Raw genomic sequence first — 15,000 nt, 5'->3', positions numbered from 1 at the left:
AACATCCACAAGACAAGTCCACACTCACCTCTGCAACTAAGGAATTGTGCTGCAACTTCTTCCTTGCTTTCATTATCCGGACCAATGCTGCCTCGATCGTGGGACCAGTCAAGGGAACAACAAGGTCTTATAATATAACATCCATTTAACAATAATAATAATAATAATAATATATAACATTTATAGAGCGCATTTCCAAAAAAGTAGCTCAATGCGCTTTACATTGGAATACCCATTTTTCAAAAACCTTTCTTACTACTTCCTTTCTTCTCAAGCAATATACATTACTGCACACACACACACACACACACACACAGAGACTATTTTCATCCAGACATAGGAACAGAACAAATATAATGAAAGATAACGTTAAAAGCTTATGAAGGATAGGCCTGTAGGAACAGAAAATGTTTAAGATGTCTTTTGAAGCTATCAAGTGTTCTTATTTGTCTTATTTAGTTTAGTTTTAGTTGAGGTTTTACGACACTCGCAACTGCAGAAAAGGTCATATGAGTGCCAGAAGATTAGAGGAGTTACAAGAGAGTAACAAACATAAAAAAGAAGAAAGGGAGATAAGGACAATAGATGTTTGATAGGAAAGAAGAAGCAAACCACACCAGAGCACCCGCCACCCACCCACATCCATTTATCCACTATAAACATCATTTCCTGACTCAGCACTGCTCCCACCAAAAACGAACCTCATATTTTGTGCCTTTAATCAAATTTTCTCAGTAAAATCCACATGGAAATACATTTTTGTATAGACATGAAAGGGGTGGAGCCAAAAAATCAAAAATTCGATTAAAATTGCGTAACTGGCGGAAAAATACCTGTTTCTCTGATTTTGTAATTTTGACGAGCGCCTGATTTCCTAACGATGCCTCACATATTGTTTGCACAAAAAGTGCCTTTTGTCAGAAAGCTTCTAAGCCCTAACTGTCTACCCCCAAGCCAAAAAGAGCCATTTTCAAACTAGCAGCATCAGTACTGAATTACTATCATAACTAAGGCAATTCATTCAAGTGTTTCAGTACAGTTGAGTAGAGAAAAGCACATCCACACAATGATGTTCATTAAGTGCATGGAACAAGTTAGACTGACAGGGAGAGAAAAGAAATAGGACCTACCACCGGCAACCTCCAACCATTTGTTCATAAAGATGTACTTTTGACTCTTGGCAAACCATGATTATCATAAAACATTCCCTCAATCTCCTGTCCACACACACACACACACACACACACACACACACACACACACACACACACACACAACAAAAAAGGATATTCATGCTTCCTGTCTTCATCGACTTTAATCCTGGTGGCTCGACTCTCGGGTTCTGCTTCCCCTTTGTTGGATGCCACTGTGAACAAGGAAGGAAAATGATCAGTTCTGAATTAACGAAATATTGACAGGAAATAAAAGGAACAAACCACATCTGCAGTGTTCACAACCACCCTTTAAAGCAAGAATTTACTGTCCACAAAAAAACAAAAAAACATACTAAACCTAACATACTAAACCTAACAAAGTCCATTTATATTCCAATACTATCACAAACCCTTTTAGTTTTTAGTTTTAGTAGAGGTTTTACGGCGCTCGCAACTGCATACGGTCATATGAGCGCCAGAAGATTACGGATGTTACAAGAGAGTAACAAAGATTTAAAAAAAGGTGGGGAGATAAGGTCGATAGGTGTTTGATAGGAAAGAAGAAGCAAACCACACCAGAGCACCCGCCAACCAACCACACAAACCCTTTCTCACATACAGTAACTGCTACAGTTTGAGTCAGTATCACTTTTGGAAAACGTACCCAAGTAATGAATGATCATCAAAATGAACAGTGAAAAAAAAACCCCAAAAAGTGATTGCCAGAAGTCGATGACCGACTAAATTTTTACTGGCCGAGTAAATGGACATCTTCGATTTCATGCCAGAGCACGATAGCTCAGAAAATATGCTGGACTATAGTGCAGATGACTGTGGTTCAAATCTTCCTTACGGATTCTTGAACGGGTTGTAGTGAGAGTAATCAAGGCTCCACAATTACGTGGCCCAGTCCTGTTGGAAACAGACGTAAAAACCTTACGCTATTCAAGGGAGTAGGTAACTCATACAATATATAACACATCCCAAGAGAAGGAGACAGGTCAAACAATCAGCAATCTGAGAAGACGTATGTCCATTTTTGAAATACTCACCCATTTGAATTTTGACTCGCACCAACTTTGATGAAAATTGGTCGTTGACAGAGAAGATATGGGAAGCCTCTGAAAAATAGAAGAAAAAAACCCCAGTCATAACAACTGTGAAAGCACCTCGTGTTATTTGGTTTTTTTTTTTATTCTTGTTCTTTAATGCTGTATGCCTGCACAGATGATGTAAGCCCCCCCCCCCCCCCCCCCCCAAGATGAAGCATATTGTTAAACTATTTACATGCAGACCATTTTTTTTTTTAGTAGAGGGTTTTACGGCGCTCACAACTGCATAAGGTAATATGAGCGCCAAGGGGTGGGTGTCAACAGAGAAGTCCTTACAAGGAATCAGACTTACTCAGCTCACCTCTCTAGCTCCAACAGCACAAAGTCTGCTTCAACTATCAAGGCACCCCAAAATAGCAGGTCACAAGAGAGTGACAAACATACAAAAGAAGTAGAGGAAAATGACAATAGTAATGATCAGGAATGAAAAAGCAGATCAGGCACAGTTATGAGCGTGACATTGATGAATCAGCCCATTTACAATTCTACTGTGTTTGAACGAGAAATGTCCCCCCTTTGGGAATGGCCTAAAGACACTTCAGTCAGTTGCACTGCCCCGGGGGGGTGCAGACCATATTCCACTCACAGACAAAAGTGGTGACAGAGGAAAACCTGCAACAATCTCAGCCCCAAACCTTGACAGGGGAGAAGGACTTCATTGATGCAAGAGCCCACATCAGCTCATTCTCTTTGCTTCTTTTAGTAAGTTTTATGTCAAATGCAACATTATTATAAGTGACGAAGATTAGAGGCGTTTACAGCCAGTCAGTTGAATGTTATTACGGTCACATTTTCCCTAAGAAGACATGAGGAAGTTTAGTATAGTTTAGTTTTAGTAGAGGTTTTACGGCGCTCGCAACTGCATAAGGTCATATGAGCGCCAAAAGATTAGAGGTGTTACAAGAGAGTAACAAACACAAAAAAGAAGAAGGGGAGATGAGGACGAAAGATGTTCGATAGGAAAGAAGAAACAAACCACACCAGTGCACCCGCCAACCACCCACTTAGTAAGTTTTATGGCACTTGCAACATTATTATAAGTGACAAAGATCAGAGGCGTTTACAGCCAGTCAGTTGAGTGTTATGATGGTCACATTTTCCCTGAGAAGACATGAGGAAAACAGTCCTATTGGACAGAAGATGAAACAGACCACACCAGAAAGCTCACCAGCCCCCCAGTAACAATGATAAAGAGGAGGCCACATCAGAACACCCACCATCTACCCCTTTGTCAAGCAGAACAAACTACAAATCGCTGTGCTAACTTTATTTACAAACGATATTAAAACAACATCAGTTTTAGTAAGTGTTTTACGGCACTTGCAACACAACAAGGTCATATAAGTGCCAAAGATTAGAGGTGTTACAAGAGAGTAACAAACATAAAAAAGGAGGGGAGACAGAGATGACAGATGTTTGATAGGAAAGAAAGAGCAAACCACACCAGAGCACCCGCCAACCAACCACAAAACAACATCAACAAGAGCAAGAAGAGAAAAAAAACAAAGCATAAGGGGAAAAAAGTAATTTAAAATAATAAAAAGATTTACTTTACTTTTTTCTTCCGCTTGTACCCTGGGGTGTCGCGGGGAGACACGTGTCTGTCTGCAGCAAGTCGTGTGGCCTGTAGGAGGCCATACGACTTGTGTCAGACAGACACCTGTGTCTCCCCGCGACACCCCAGGGTACAAGCGGAAGAAAAAAGTAAAGTAAAGTAAATCATTAATATTGCTCAAGAAAACATAAGGAGAAAACATAAAATGAAATACTTCACCTATATCCTTTGTTTTCGGCTCTTTTTGCAGAATTCTTTGCCCTATCTTCCCCACGGCTAGAGATTGCAACGCCCTTGTGAGTTCCCTTTCAGGCATATCTGTTTCATTTTTTATTTCCTGAAAGGAAAAGAAAAGTACATGAGCCAAAGATACCACAGGAGAACAGAAGCCGGGCTCTTCTACACTGCTGTGTTTTTTAGTGTTAGTAGAGGTTTTACGGCGCTCGCAACTGCATAAGGTCATATGAGCGCCAGAAGATTAGAGGTGTTACAAGAGAGTAACAAACATAAAAAAGAAGGAAAGGGGGAGATAAGTGGACGATAGATGTTTGATAGGAAAGAGGAAGCAAACCACACCAGAGCACCCGCCAACCACCCACAAATAATAACTTTCCACCCAGAAGGCCAAACAGTATGTCAATCACAGCCGCACACTCACCTCGAACGTCCACTTGTCCCTGATATTGAAGAGTACGAGCACACACATCTGATAGGTGGACACCTGCAGTATATGCTTGCGGATGCCCTTGGCCGAGCTGGCTGGCCCGCTGTCCGCGTCCTCGCGTTTGGCACCTGAGAAGCTTGCATGGAGATCGGCCGAGCCCAGATGAGGCTGCAGGGTGAGCTGCCGGCCACTGTGTTTGCTCAGGTAAAATCTGGATAGAAGAAAGAGGGGTTGTTTTTTTTAGGTGAGAAAGCAGAAACCACTTACCACGACGGGGATAGCGAGTCCACTAAAATAAGACTTGTTTCCATAACAGAGAAGCAAGTTAACACATTATGTTGGTTTTAGTAGAGGTGTTGCGGTGCTCGCAACTGAATAAGGTCATATGAGCGCCAGAAGATTAGAGGTGTTACAAGAGAGTAACAAACATAAAATAGAAGGAGGGGAGATAACGACGATAGACGTTTGATAGGAAAGAAGAAGCAAACCACACCAGAGCACCCGCCAACCACCCACGTTAACACATCAAAAATGTAACATATTAAAAAATGTCTCTTTCTGTCACATAGATTTAACACAACACAGACTTTTGTTTATATGCCGGAGATGTTAGTATGCTTACATGGCAGAGTGAAGACTGGTTGGAGTTAAAATGTTTTGAAATAAACCAGATTTTGCAGAAACATCCTCAATTCTATATAACTTTATCTTATATTCTCACTTTTTTCTTTTTTAATTTTATCAGCAAGAAAGAAACAGGTACTGTAGAAATCTGTCTTCCTCAATAATTATCTTACCACTCAGTACAAATGACCTCCCCCTTAAAAAAAAACCCTCACACAAACACACAAAAAAACAACAAAGAAAGTAGTTTTAGTACAGGTTTTACGGCGCTCGCAACTGCATAAGTTCATATGAGCGCCAGAAGAATTGAGGTGTTACAAGAGAGTAACAAACATAAAAAAGAAGAAGGGGAGATAAGGACGACAGACGTTTGATAGGAAAGAAGGAGCAAACCACAGCAGAGCACCCGCCAACCACCCACAAAGAAATAAAAAAAGTATCCCTCCCTCAAGGAGTGAAGAACCCCACAGAACAACATTCCAGCTTACACTCTGAAGCCCTCAAAGGCGGCCCGGGGCTCTGCAGGGATGTTGATGGGCGTGGCCGTCTGCGTGGGCCAGTAGCCCGTGGTCAGCACCCGCACCGTCAGGTCCACGCCAAACAGCACCACCTTCTTCTCGGCGCAGTAGTGCTTGAACTCCTCCTGGATGCTGCTGGACAGCGCCATGTCCTTGAACATGCCCTCCAGCTTGGAGGTGAACTGGCAGCCGCACTCCGTCTGCGGGAGTCGAATACACACGTTTTTGTTTGAGTCAACAGAGGCACAGGGACACAACAATACAATGGTCACCGAGTGCTGGGAAAATGCAAGACAGACAGACAGACAGACAGAGAGACAGAGAGACAGACAGACAGACAGACAGACAGACAGAGGACAGAGAAAGTGAAGAAGTACACCTTTAATACACGGTCGTTTGAGTGAACAGAAGCACGTGGACACAACAATACAATGGTCACCAAGTGCTGGGAAAATGCAAGACAGACAGACAGACAGACAGACAGACAGACAGACAGACAGACAGACAGACAGACAGACAGACAGACAGACAGACAGACAGAGGACAGAGAAAGTGAAGAAGTAGACCTTTAATACACGTTTGTTTGATTCAACAGAAGCGCGTGGACACAACAATGGTCACTGAGTTTAGTTTTAGTAGAGGTTTTACAGCGCTCACAACTACATAAGGTCATAGGAGCACAAGAAGATTAGAGGCGTTACAAGACAGTAACAAACACAAAAAAGGAGAGATAGAGAAGATAGATTTTTTACAGGAAAGAAGGAGCAAACCACACCAGAGCACCCGCCAACCACCCATCTTTTGCATTCTATTCTTAAAAGTAAGGGGGAAACACACCCAAAAAACAAAAAAAAAAAGCCACCTTGAGTTTTGGGATCATACTCTTTTCGGAGTCGCCGGAGCTGCTCTGGTTGAGGAGTAACCTATCTCTGACTCTTTTGCCTTTTATTCTCATAAGTAAGGGGAAACACACAAAAGTCATTCTCGTTTTTTACTGTTCCCCATCTGTTAAAACTTCTTTCTGCGAGTCATTCTAGACCTATCTCTGCCTCTTTTGCCTTGTATTCTCAAAAGTAAGGGGAAACACACCAACGACAAAAAAAGTCATCTTGAGTTTTGAGATTAAAAGTAATACGGGGTGCCCACTGCGGCTGGATCGGGCCGATCGCCCGACTCGATCGCCTGCAACTGAAAACAAATACGTTTGTTTTTGAGGCGATCAAGTCGGGCGATCAGGCCGATCCCATCCGTAGTGGGCACCCCGTATAAGGGGAAACACACAACGACAAAAAATCACCTTGAGTTTTGAGATCATGTTCTTTTCGGAGTCGTCAGAGCCGCTCTTGTTGAGGAGTAGCCTGCGGGCCAAGTGCTGCTTGTAGTAGCGCTCAAACACGTCCTTCTCCTGGAGGTAGCGGAACAGAACCATGCTCTTGTCCAGCACGTTCTCGATCTCTTGCTCTGTCATCTGAAACACAAGCACGGGGACAAGTGACGTCAGGCCACATTTCTCACAGATAACTTGTCTTCGCCCCTGCCCCCCCCCCCAACCACTCAGACACACACACACACACTAAAGGATCTAGTACAGCAAAAAATACTGATACATTCTTCACCATAAAAGCTTCAGAACTACTAATCTGTGGTGTCAAAGAATTTTTTTTTTTCACTCATAGTCAGAAAAATCAATTCCATTTACAACCTTTATCTTATAAGCCATTCACATTTTTTTTCCTTTTGCTTATCAAGTATTGTTTCACAGAAATGTACAAAAAAAAAAAAAGAAAAGAAAACACCCTGGTTTTTTTCTTGAGAACAAAACTAAAAAAACATTACCGATTCTGTTTTCTTTCCACAAAGGCATGAATTCAGCATAGCTCTTCAACGAAAACTTGCAACATTAATTAACCCTATTCGTACGTCATGTTTTACTATCGTATCCATACAACGTGGGGAACTCTGTGCCACCACTTTCCAAAGAGTAAATTTACTCGTTTTCCAATCCGTACACTTTGCATAGCAGTCTGTCGAAATAATTTTTTGAAAATTACTGAAAGTTTCAAAGAGATCTTCGTTCTAGAAGTATTCTAAAATGTGAAAAATACAACCCCGGGGGTACAAAATGACCCCAGGGCGTACGGATAGTGTTAAGAGGGTAGGTGAGCACAGAGAGAGAGAGAGAGAAAAGCACTCACTCCTTTGACACCCTTTTTGAGTTTGTCGTCCACAAAGAGGGAGAGATACTCGGGAGACTTGGGATTCAGGTTGATGAAGTACTCAAAGTCGCTCGAGATCATTTGCTTGAAAATCTTGTCGTCGCTGAAGGATTCGTGCAGGAAGTGGCCGAAGCGGTCCTTGAGGTCGAGCAGATTCTGGACACGCCGAGAGAAGAAATGTACCATGAGAACATTGAAGCAGTGGCGGAGGAGCACATTTCTGACAATCCCCAACGCAACATTTTTAAAAGAATGCTACTTTAAGGAAGGACTCACATAATGCCACCATCCCCAATCCTTTTAAAAAGCAAAAGCTGGGCAGTCAAATTTCCTAAGCCTACTTTTAACTACATTGTGAAAAGTTATTTCAGCTATTCATCTAGACATATCTTTCAGTTCAAACTGTCACAAACATCCACACAAGAGTTATCACTGACAATTGCTGTTACATCAAAAAAAGAATGCCAAATCCACATCATCAAAATTTGGGTAAAAAAACACAAAGCATATTACTCTAACAACTTTTCTTTCAAAATAACTCAAATGTACAACCCACTTTAACATACATTTCCCATTCCCTGAAATGTATATATATATTCACTGCTTTGTGTACGACTCCCTCATACCATTTTGAAAAGAAATGCATGACGGGAGCCTTACACTGACCAGTCGCTATGTACTCATTCAACTTCAGCGACTCGCTTACCTGAACGTATGTGATTGCATTCTTGCTTTCCTCCCCCTCCTCACTGACAAGTGCTCTGCCCTGCTCCCTCAAGTACTTGCTGATGCAGTCGGACATGGTCTTCAGCCCGTCACCGACTCGGATAAACAACTTGTACATGCAGGCCAGATCTGGAGGAGGAGGACAAGGAAATCGTGAGGCGATGGGAAGTTGCCACTGGTCGCAGGCAGTATTGCATACAGACGTAAGTCATTTTTGGCGGCCTTTGAGATACGCCTGTATACAATACTGCGCGCATGGTAGGTCCTGCTTCTTTACTATCCTTCTGCTGTTTCCGTCCATTGTTTATATTTCACACAAAAAAATAGTAAGTATATTCAGAGTTAACGCCACTGGCCCACATCACATCGTATAGAACACTCATTTGTATCACCAAAAAACTAGCAATCTATCAAGGGTTGATTATTGAAAAAACTAAATCTACAAAAAACAGCACAGCGTCAAGGTAAATCGGCTACACTAACTACTCCAGATAATTCTCCTAAGACTAGCCCTCTGGAGTCTGCAAGAACAGATTCCACACCACCACATCGACTGCTGAGAAATTATTCAATCATGGACTTACCGTCTGTTTTGTTGTTCTCCAGCATGTGGACTACTCCTGAGTTTTCCATCTGTCAAAAACAAAAAGTCAAAAATAAAAAGGTGAAAAACATAGCGCCAAGAGTTAACTTTTCCCTTTAGTTTTACGGCACTTGCAACACAATAAGGTCATATAAGAGCCGAAGATTAGAGGTGTTACAAGAGAGTAACAAACACAAAAAAGAAGGGAGGGGAGATAAGGACGATAGATGTCTGATAGGAAAGAAGAAGCAAACCACACCAGAGCACCCGCCAACCACACACAACTTTTCCATTGCACAAATCCACCAACCCTTAGGAGACACAAAAAAAAAAAAGCAAATCCCTTAGAATGAAAACCAAATGTGGTAACTATTTTCATACTTGTTTAAGAGTTACAGGATTTGATTCAACAGACTACTAACGCAAGTAATCATACATTAACTTGGCATAAAAATCTGTAGATAACTCCATTTTGATTTGACAGATTCATGCCAGTAATCACATTCTCACATTATGGAAAAACTGACGCTATACAGTTGACAATTTCTAAATTTTCCTCATCTTCTCAGTATGCAAAATGACTAGTAACTCATTGAGGACACACTGTTTTGGGGTACTTAAAAAGTTGGTGCTTTACTTCCGTTATTCATCACAATTTTTTCAATTCTGTTTTCATTATCTGTTGTTGTTGTTGTTTTCGATCCAGCAACATCATTTTTTTTCATTATCTAAAACATAGAAAGGCTGGCAACAAAATGTATACAACAAAATATGTTAATTTATGTTGGTTATTTGTATATGAAGGTTCAAAATATGCTGTAACATTGCCTTTAGTTTAGTGTGCTGCTGGTCGGACATATGTGCCCGTTACGTCTTTAAAGAGTTAAGCTTATCTCAGCCTATCACGTGGCCATTTGTGTCCTGAACACCCAAGCATCTCAAGCTATTGACGCTCATAGATTGACAAATCTAGGAAGTAGAGATTAAACAGTAAGGTCCTGGGGAAGAAAAAAACCATCCAAACACATGTGAAAAGCAAGATGACTCCATAGACACAGACCCACACACACACACTTACCTCCACAATAGTCTTCATGTGTTTACTGATCAGCTCTTCCTCTAACACCTGAAATGGTACACAAGGAAACAGGATTAGAATCAAAATTAGTTTAGTTTTAGTAGAGGTTTTACAGAGCTCGCAGCTGCATAAGTTCATATGAGCGCCAGAAGATTAGAGGTGTTACAAGAGAGCAACAAACATAAAAAGAAGACGGCGAGATAAGGACGATAGATGTTTCATAGGAAAGAAGAAGCAAACCACACGAGAGCACCCGCCAACCACCGACTTAGAATCAGAATGGGGAACACGTCACATCACTCATTAGAACAGTCAGTGATGATGAACAAAACAATATTACAGTTGCAAAAATGTTACAACAAAACATAAACCAACCAAAAAATGTGAAAAAGGTCGACTAACATTTAACTACTTACTAAACCGAGTAGGTTCAATAAAAAAAAATATATAGACATAACAGAGAGAGACGGAGAGAGGGGGGGAGGGAGGAGAGAGAGAGAGAGAGAGAGAGAGAGAGAGAGAGAGAGAGAAAGAGAGAGAGGGTGGGGGGAGAAGGAGAGAGAGAGAGGGTGGGGGGAGAAGGAGAGAGAGAGAGAGAGAGAGAGAGAGAGAGAGAGAGAGAGAGAGAGAGAGAGAGAGAGAGAGAGGGGAGAGAGAGAGAGAGGGGAGAGAGAGAGAGAGGGGAGAGAGAGAGAGAGAGAGAGAGACAGGGAGAGAGAGAGAGACAGAGAGACAGACAGAGACAGAGAGAGAGAGAGAGAGAGAGAGAGACAGAGACAACACACACACACGACTGACCTTGACCACCGGCTCCTCTGTGGACTTGTCCAGGTAATGTGTGGCCCTCTCGGCTTCCTCGTTGATCCTGGCCTCCACCTTCTTTATGTACACAGAGGCCGAGTTCTCCGCCAAGAATTTCTGGCTTTCCAGCTGATGGTGGGGAAAAATATCAAAGTATAAGCAATTGAAAGTGAGACCAGAAGTACTAGTCCACTGGCAGTTCACAGCTTTTAGTTTTAGTAGAGGTTTTACGGTGCTCGCAACTACATAAGGTCATATGAGCGCCAGAAGATTAGAGGTGTTACAAGAGAGTAACAAACATAAAAAAGAAGAAGGGGGAGATAAGGACGATAGATGTATGATAGGAAAGAAGGAGCAAACCACACCAGAGCACCCGCCAACCACCCACGTAGTTCACAGCTTGTCAACACAACAAGAGCAACAATTCAACAACTGACTATGAAAACAAAATCACAAAAAAAGAGAAAGTTCAAGAGTAGGCAAGTGCTTACTCAGATTTTAGTCAAAAAGAACTGTTGCGACAGGAAATACCCACCAGCACAGGCGGGGCAGGAAAGAAAGTTTTGCAACTACTTTCCCAAATTTAAAAACAATTGCAACTAAGGCAGACTATTTTCAAAATTATTGTTTGCATGAGATATTCTTTTTTCACAATGTTTACACTTTTTGGTTTAAAAAAAAACCCAGACTGATAAAGCTGTTAAAATACAGTATTGTTGCTAGTAAGTATGACTGCAGTAATATTTCCCTAGAAACTGGTTAGGACATTAGCTGCAAAAGAAAAAAGTTTAAAACAATAAAGAGTCCACCCCCATCTTTCATCCACTGATCTGAATTACAACCTCCATCTACGACGCATAACTTCAAAGTATAATAAAGCAACACACACCGACGACTCAAAACTTCAAAAACAAAAGCAACATTTCCACATTCCACAGCGCCTCTCTCACCCTGTAAAACTCTGCCGACTGATCCAGGAACGGTCGCTCAAAGTCCTCCTCGTACACTACCCTCGAATCAATGCCAAGAATCATCAGCATCTGACAAGCGTTTTTCACTGCTCCCCTGAAATCAACAAAAAGCTTTGGTCTTGGTACGAGTTTTACGGCATTTGCAAAACAAAATTTAAAAAGTCATAGAAATGTCAAAGATTAGAAGTGTTCCAAAGAAAAAAAGGGAGGAGAGATAAGGGCGATAGATGTTTGGTATGAAAGAAGAAGCAAACCTCAACACAGCACCCGCTCTGTTACGGGATCGAGTTACAAAGACCACAAGAACTGCTGGTGCGTTTAGGATCATTGGCCATGACCCACCGGCAATATTTTGCATGAAACATGAATTGACACACATGTACTTTCTTTCTATGTTGTACAAACCAAAGAAAAAGACATACATACATAGTTTCATGAACGGGTTGGGGGGGGTTGCAACCAACTCAATTATTCTTAACATAATTCCAAATAAACACACGTAATAAATAATTTACAATAAAAGGCAAGCGAAAGTTTAAAACATACCTGTCCACCACCTCTCCTTTCCTTTCTTTCGAAACCATTTCCAGCAAAGTGGAGCGTAAATGGTCGCGGATCGACGGGTGGCGAACAACCTGGTCTCTAAAAATGATCAGGCCCAAGTTGTAGACGTTCTCCACGTTGTTCTGCTGCACATACACCCGGTCCTGGGAGGAAGGGAAAACAAAAGATATATATGTGGGGCGTGCTGACAAAATAGTTACTTCTCGCAATCCACAATTAATGGAGATATCGACAGAAAATCAACAATATGTAGATTTTCAACTGATGCCAGTTTCTTCAAGTTTAACATGCATTTTATTATTTCCAAATAAAGAATCGTAAAAGCTCAGCCTATCAATTCAACATAATTATATCTATTTCTAAAGGGCATAAATATGCAAAGTAACTCATTTTCTCTGCATGTCTCACACATATATCATCTTGAAAGACAATACCACAAAATGATCATAGGGAGCTGACAACAGGAAGCCACAGAGGTCTAGTTAAACAACACATAATTGTGTATCTCACAATAATCCTCTCCCCTCCCCTTCCCCCAACCAATCCGTGAATCCCATGTTTTTATCATTCTTTTCTTTTTTTAAAAGTTTTATACGGCACTTGCAACACAATAAGGTCATACAAGTGCCGCAGATTAGAGGTGTTACAAGAGAGTAACAAACATAAAAAAGAAGGAGAGATCAGGATGACAGATGTTTGATAGGAAAGAAGGAGCAAACCACACCAGAACACCCGTCAACCACCCACTATCCTTCTTTACTCAAATGAAAACAAATACATTCAAACCCACTGCACATTCCAGGGACAGTCGGCAGATCTTCCACTCTTTTTCTGTTTTTTTCTGGAAAGTGTTTTTGCATTAAACATTTCCAGTTGGTAGCAAATTTTTAATTTTGCCTACATTGCGGCCGAAGCCTACTCTTATCGATTTTGGGCCACCAAGGTATCTTTAACGAGCGCCACTTGCGTAAGGGACCTCCAAGATTTTTCTCCCTTATCCGAGAAGGCCAGGTGCAGATCTTTCCTACCATAAGATCGGGGGTAAGGCTGAAAGTTTAGTTCAATAAGAGTTTTACGGCACTTGCAACACAATAAGGTCATAAAAGTGCCGAAGATTAGAGGTGTTACAAGAAAGCAACAGACACAAAAAAGGAGAGATAAGAACGATAGTTTTTGATAGAAAAGAAGAAGCTAACCACACCATAGCACCCGCCAACCACCCACTAAAGCTGAAAGACGGCAGTAAGAAGGATCCAAGGACTAGCAGTACTAGAAAGGCTGCAGAAAGAGTCAGGAGCCCAAAGGAAGGGGGCAAAGGAGGTGAGGGGGTGGGGGCAGAAAGCGGAGATGAAATCAGGCGACAGAACATTGTTGGAGAGCAATCTACCACTCTACAGTACCAACAACAAAAGGGTCACGGCTGTGACAACTCACTCACTCACCATGTACATGAGAATATCCCGAATCATGACCATGGATGTCTGGTGGTCATTCCAAGCTGCGTTCAGAGTCTGGAGGAAGTTGTTGTTCAAAGCCCTCAGGACATCTTCCCTCACCTGTTGAGAAGATTTGGAGAGAGCGTATTTTTTAGTTGTCTTATTTTTTTTAACAATCTCAGTCAATCGGTGAAAGGACTTAAATGCATCTGGGCCCAACAAACCCTGCTTACACTCGTCTACTACTGCTTCCATGACGCCACAAGACAGTGAACAAATCAATACAGTCATATACAGCTGTGAATATTGAATTAATTACTAGCTCATATTACCAAACTTACAGAAAAGTGGGAAGACATGGAATAACATCAAGAGGCTAGCCCAGGATAGAGAAAAGTGGAAGGTGTTAGTTGTGGCCTATACCCTAGCGCAGGGTGAGAAAGGCAATGATGATGATGATGATGATGATGATGATGATGATGATGATGATGATGATGATGAAGATGATGATGATGATGATGATGATGATGATGACTACACAACTTGACTTACTCAAACTGGGTGAAGGGATAAAGCAGGAGGCAGCACAAAGCAGAGTATTGAAATATTAAAGTTTATAAGAAAGAACTTATTAGTCTCCCCTCCCCCCCAACAAAATCCAATCTTACTTAAAACTCAGTCCTCACCACTCTTTCCACCTTATACAACAATGATCCATGCCTCAAGACAAAACATTTCTCATTCTCCCTGCATCGACAGTGTTGACTATCTCAACATAAATGAAAGACGATTGGAAATGGAGACTTCCATTTAAGTTCATCACCAAACAAACATACACACACACACACAGAAACACACACACACACACAGAAACACACACACAAACAGAGAAATACACACACACACACACACACACACACACACACACATAGAGAAACACACACACACACAGAGAAAAAAAACCCACACATACACACAGGCACACCCAAAAACAACCC

The 15,000-nt window shown here is 41.6% G+C and overlaps 1 protein-coding gene across 1 annotated transcript in view; it reads right to left on the bottom strand.

Annotated features, from left to right (window-relative positions):
* The window catches only part of LOC101850358 (cullin-3-B), a 26,683-nt gene that overhangs the window by 4,870 nt on the left and 6,813 nt on the right, over positions 1 to 15,000 (bottom strand). The window contains exons 3-17 of the mRNA XM_005106101.3: positions 14,009 to 14,122; positions 12,549 to 12,709; positions 11,982 to 12,096; positions 11,029 to 11,160; positions 10,231 to 10,278; positions 9,154 to 9,202; positions 8,550 to 8,698; positions 7,823 to 7,999; positions 6,925 to 7,095; positions 5,598 to 5,827; positions 4,480 to 4,696; positions 4,041 to 4,158; positions 2,207 to 2,275; positions 1,291 to 1,366; positions 29 to 98 (exon numbers count right to left, since the gene is read on the bottom strand). Coding sequence (XP_005106158.1) covers positions 29 to 98; positions 1,291 to 1,366; positions 2,207 to 2,275; positions 4,041 to 4,158; positions 4,480 to 4,696; positions 5,598 to 5,827; positions 6,925 to 7,095; positions 7,823 to 7,999; positions 8,550 to 8,698; positions 9,154 to 9,202; positions 10,231 to 10,278; positions 11,029 to 11,160; positions 11,982 to 12,096; positions 12,549 to 12,709; positions 14,009 to 14,122 — 1,896 coding nt within the window. The remainder of the gene's footprint in view (positions 1 to 28; positions 99 to 1,290; positions 1,367 to 2,206; positions 2,276 to 4,040; positions 4,159 to 4,479; positions 4,697 to 5,597; positions 5,828 to 6,924; positions 7,096 to 7,822; positions 8,000 to 8,549; positions 8,699 to 9,153; positions 9,203 to 10,230; positions 10,279 to 11,028; positions 11,161 to 11,981; positions 12,097 to 12,548; positions 12,710 to 14,008; positions 14,123 to 15,000) is intronic.

Source organism: Aplysia californica, unplaced genomic scaffold (genome assembly GCF_000002075.1).
Source record: "Aplysia californica isolate F4 #8 unplaced genomic scaffold, AplCal3.0 scaffold00513, whole genome shotgun sequence".
NCBI classification, from domain to species: Eukaryota; Metazoa; Mollusca; class Gastropoda; order Aplysiida; family Aplysiidae; genus Aplysia; species Aplysia californica.
Note: the sequence above shows the minus strand (reverse complement) of the source record. Positions and strands in the feature narration are given on the sequence as shown.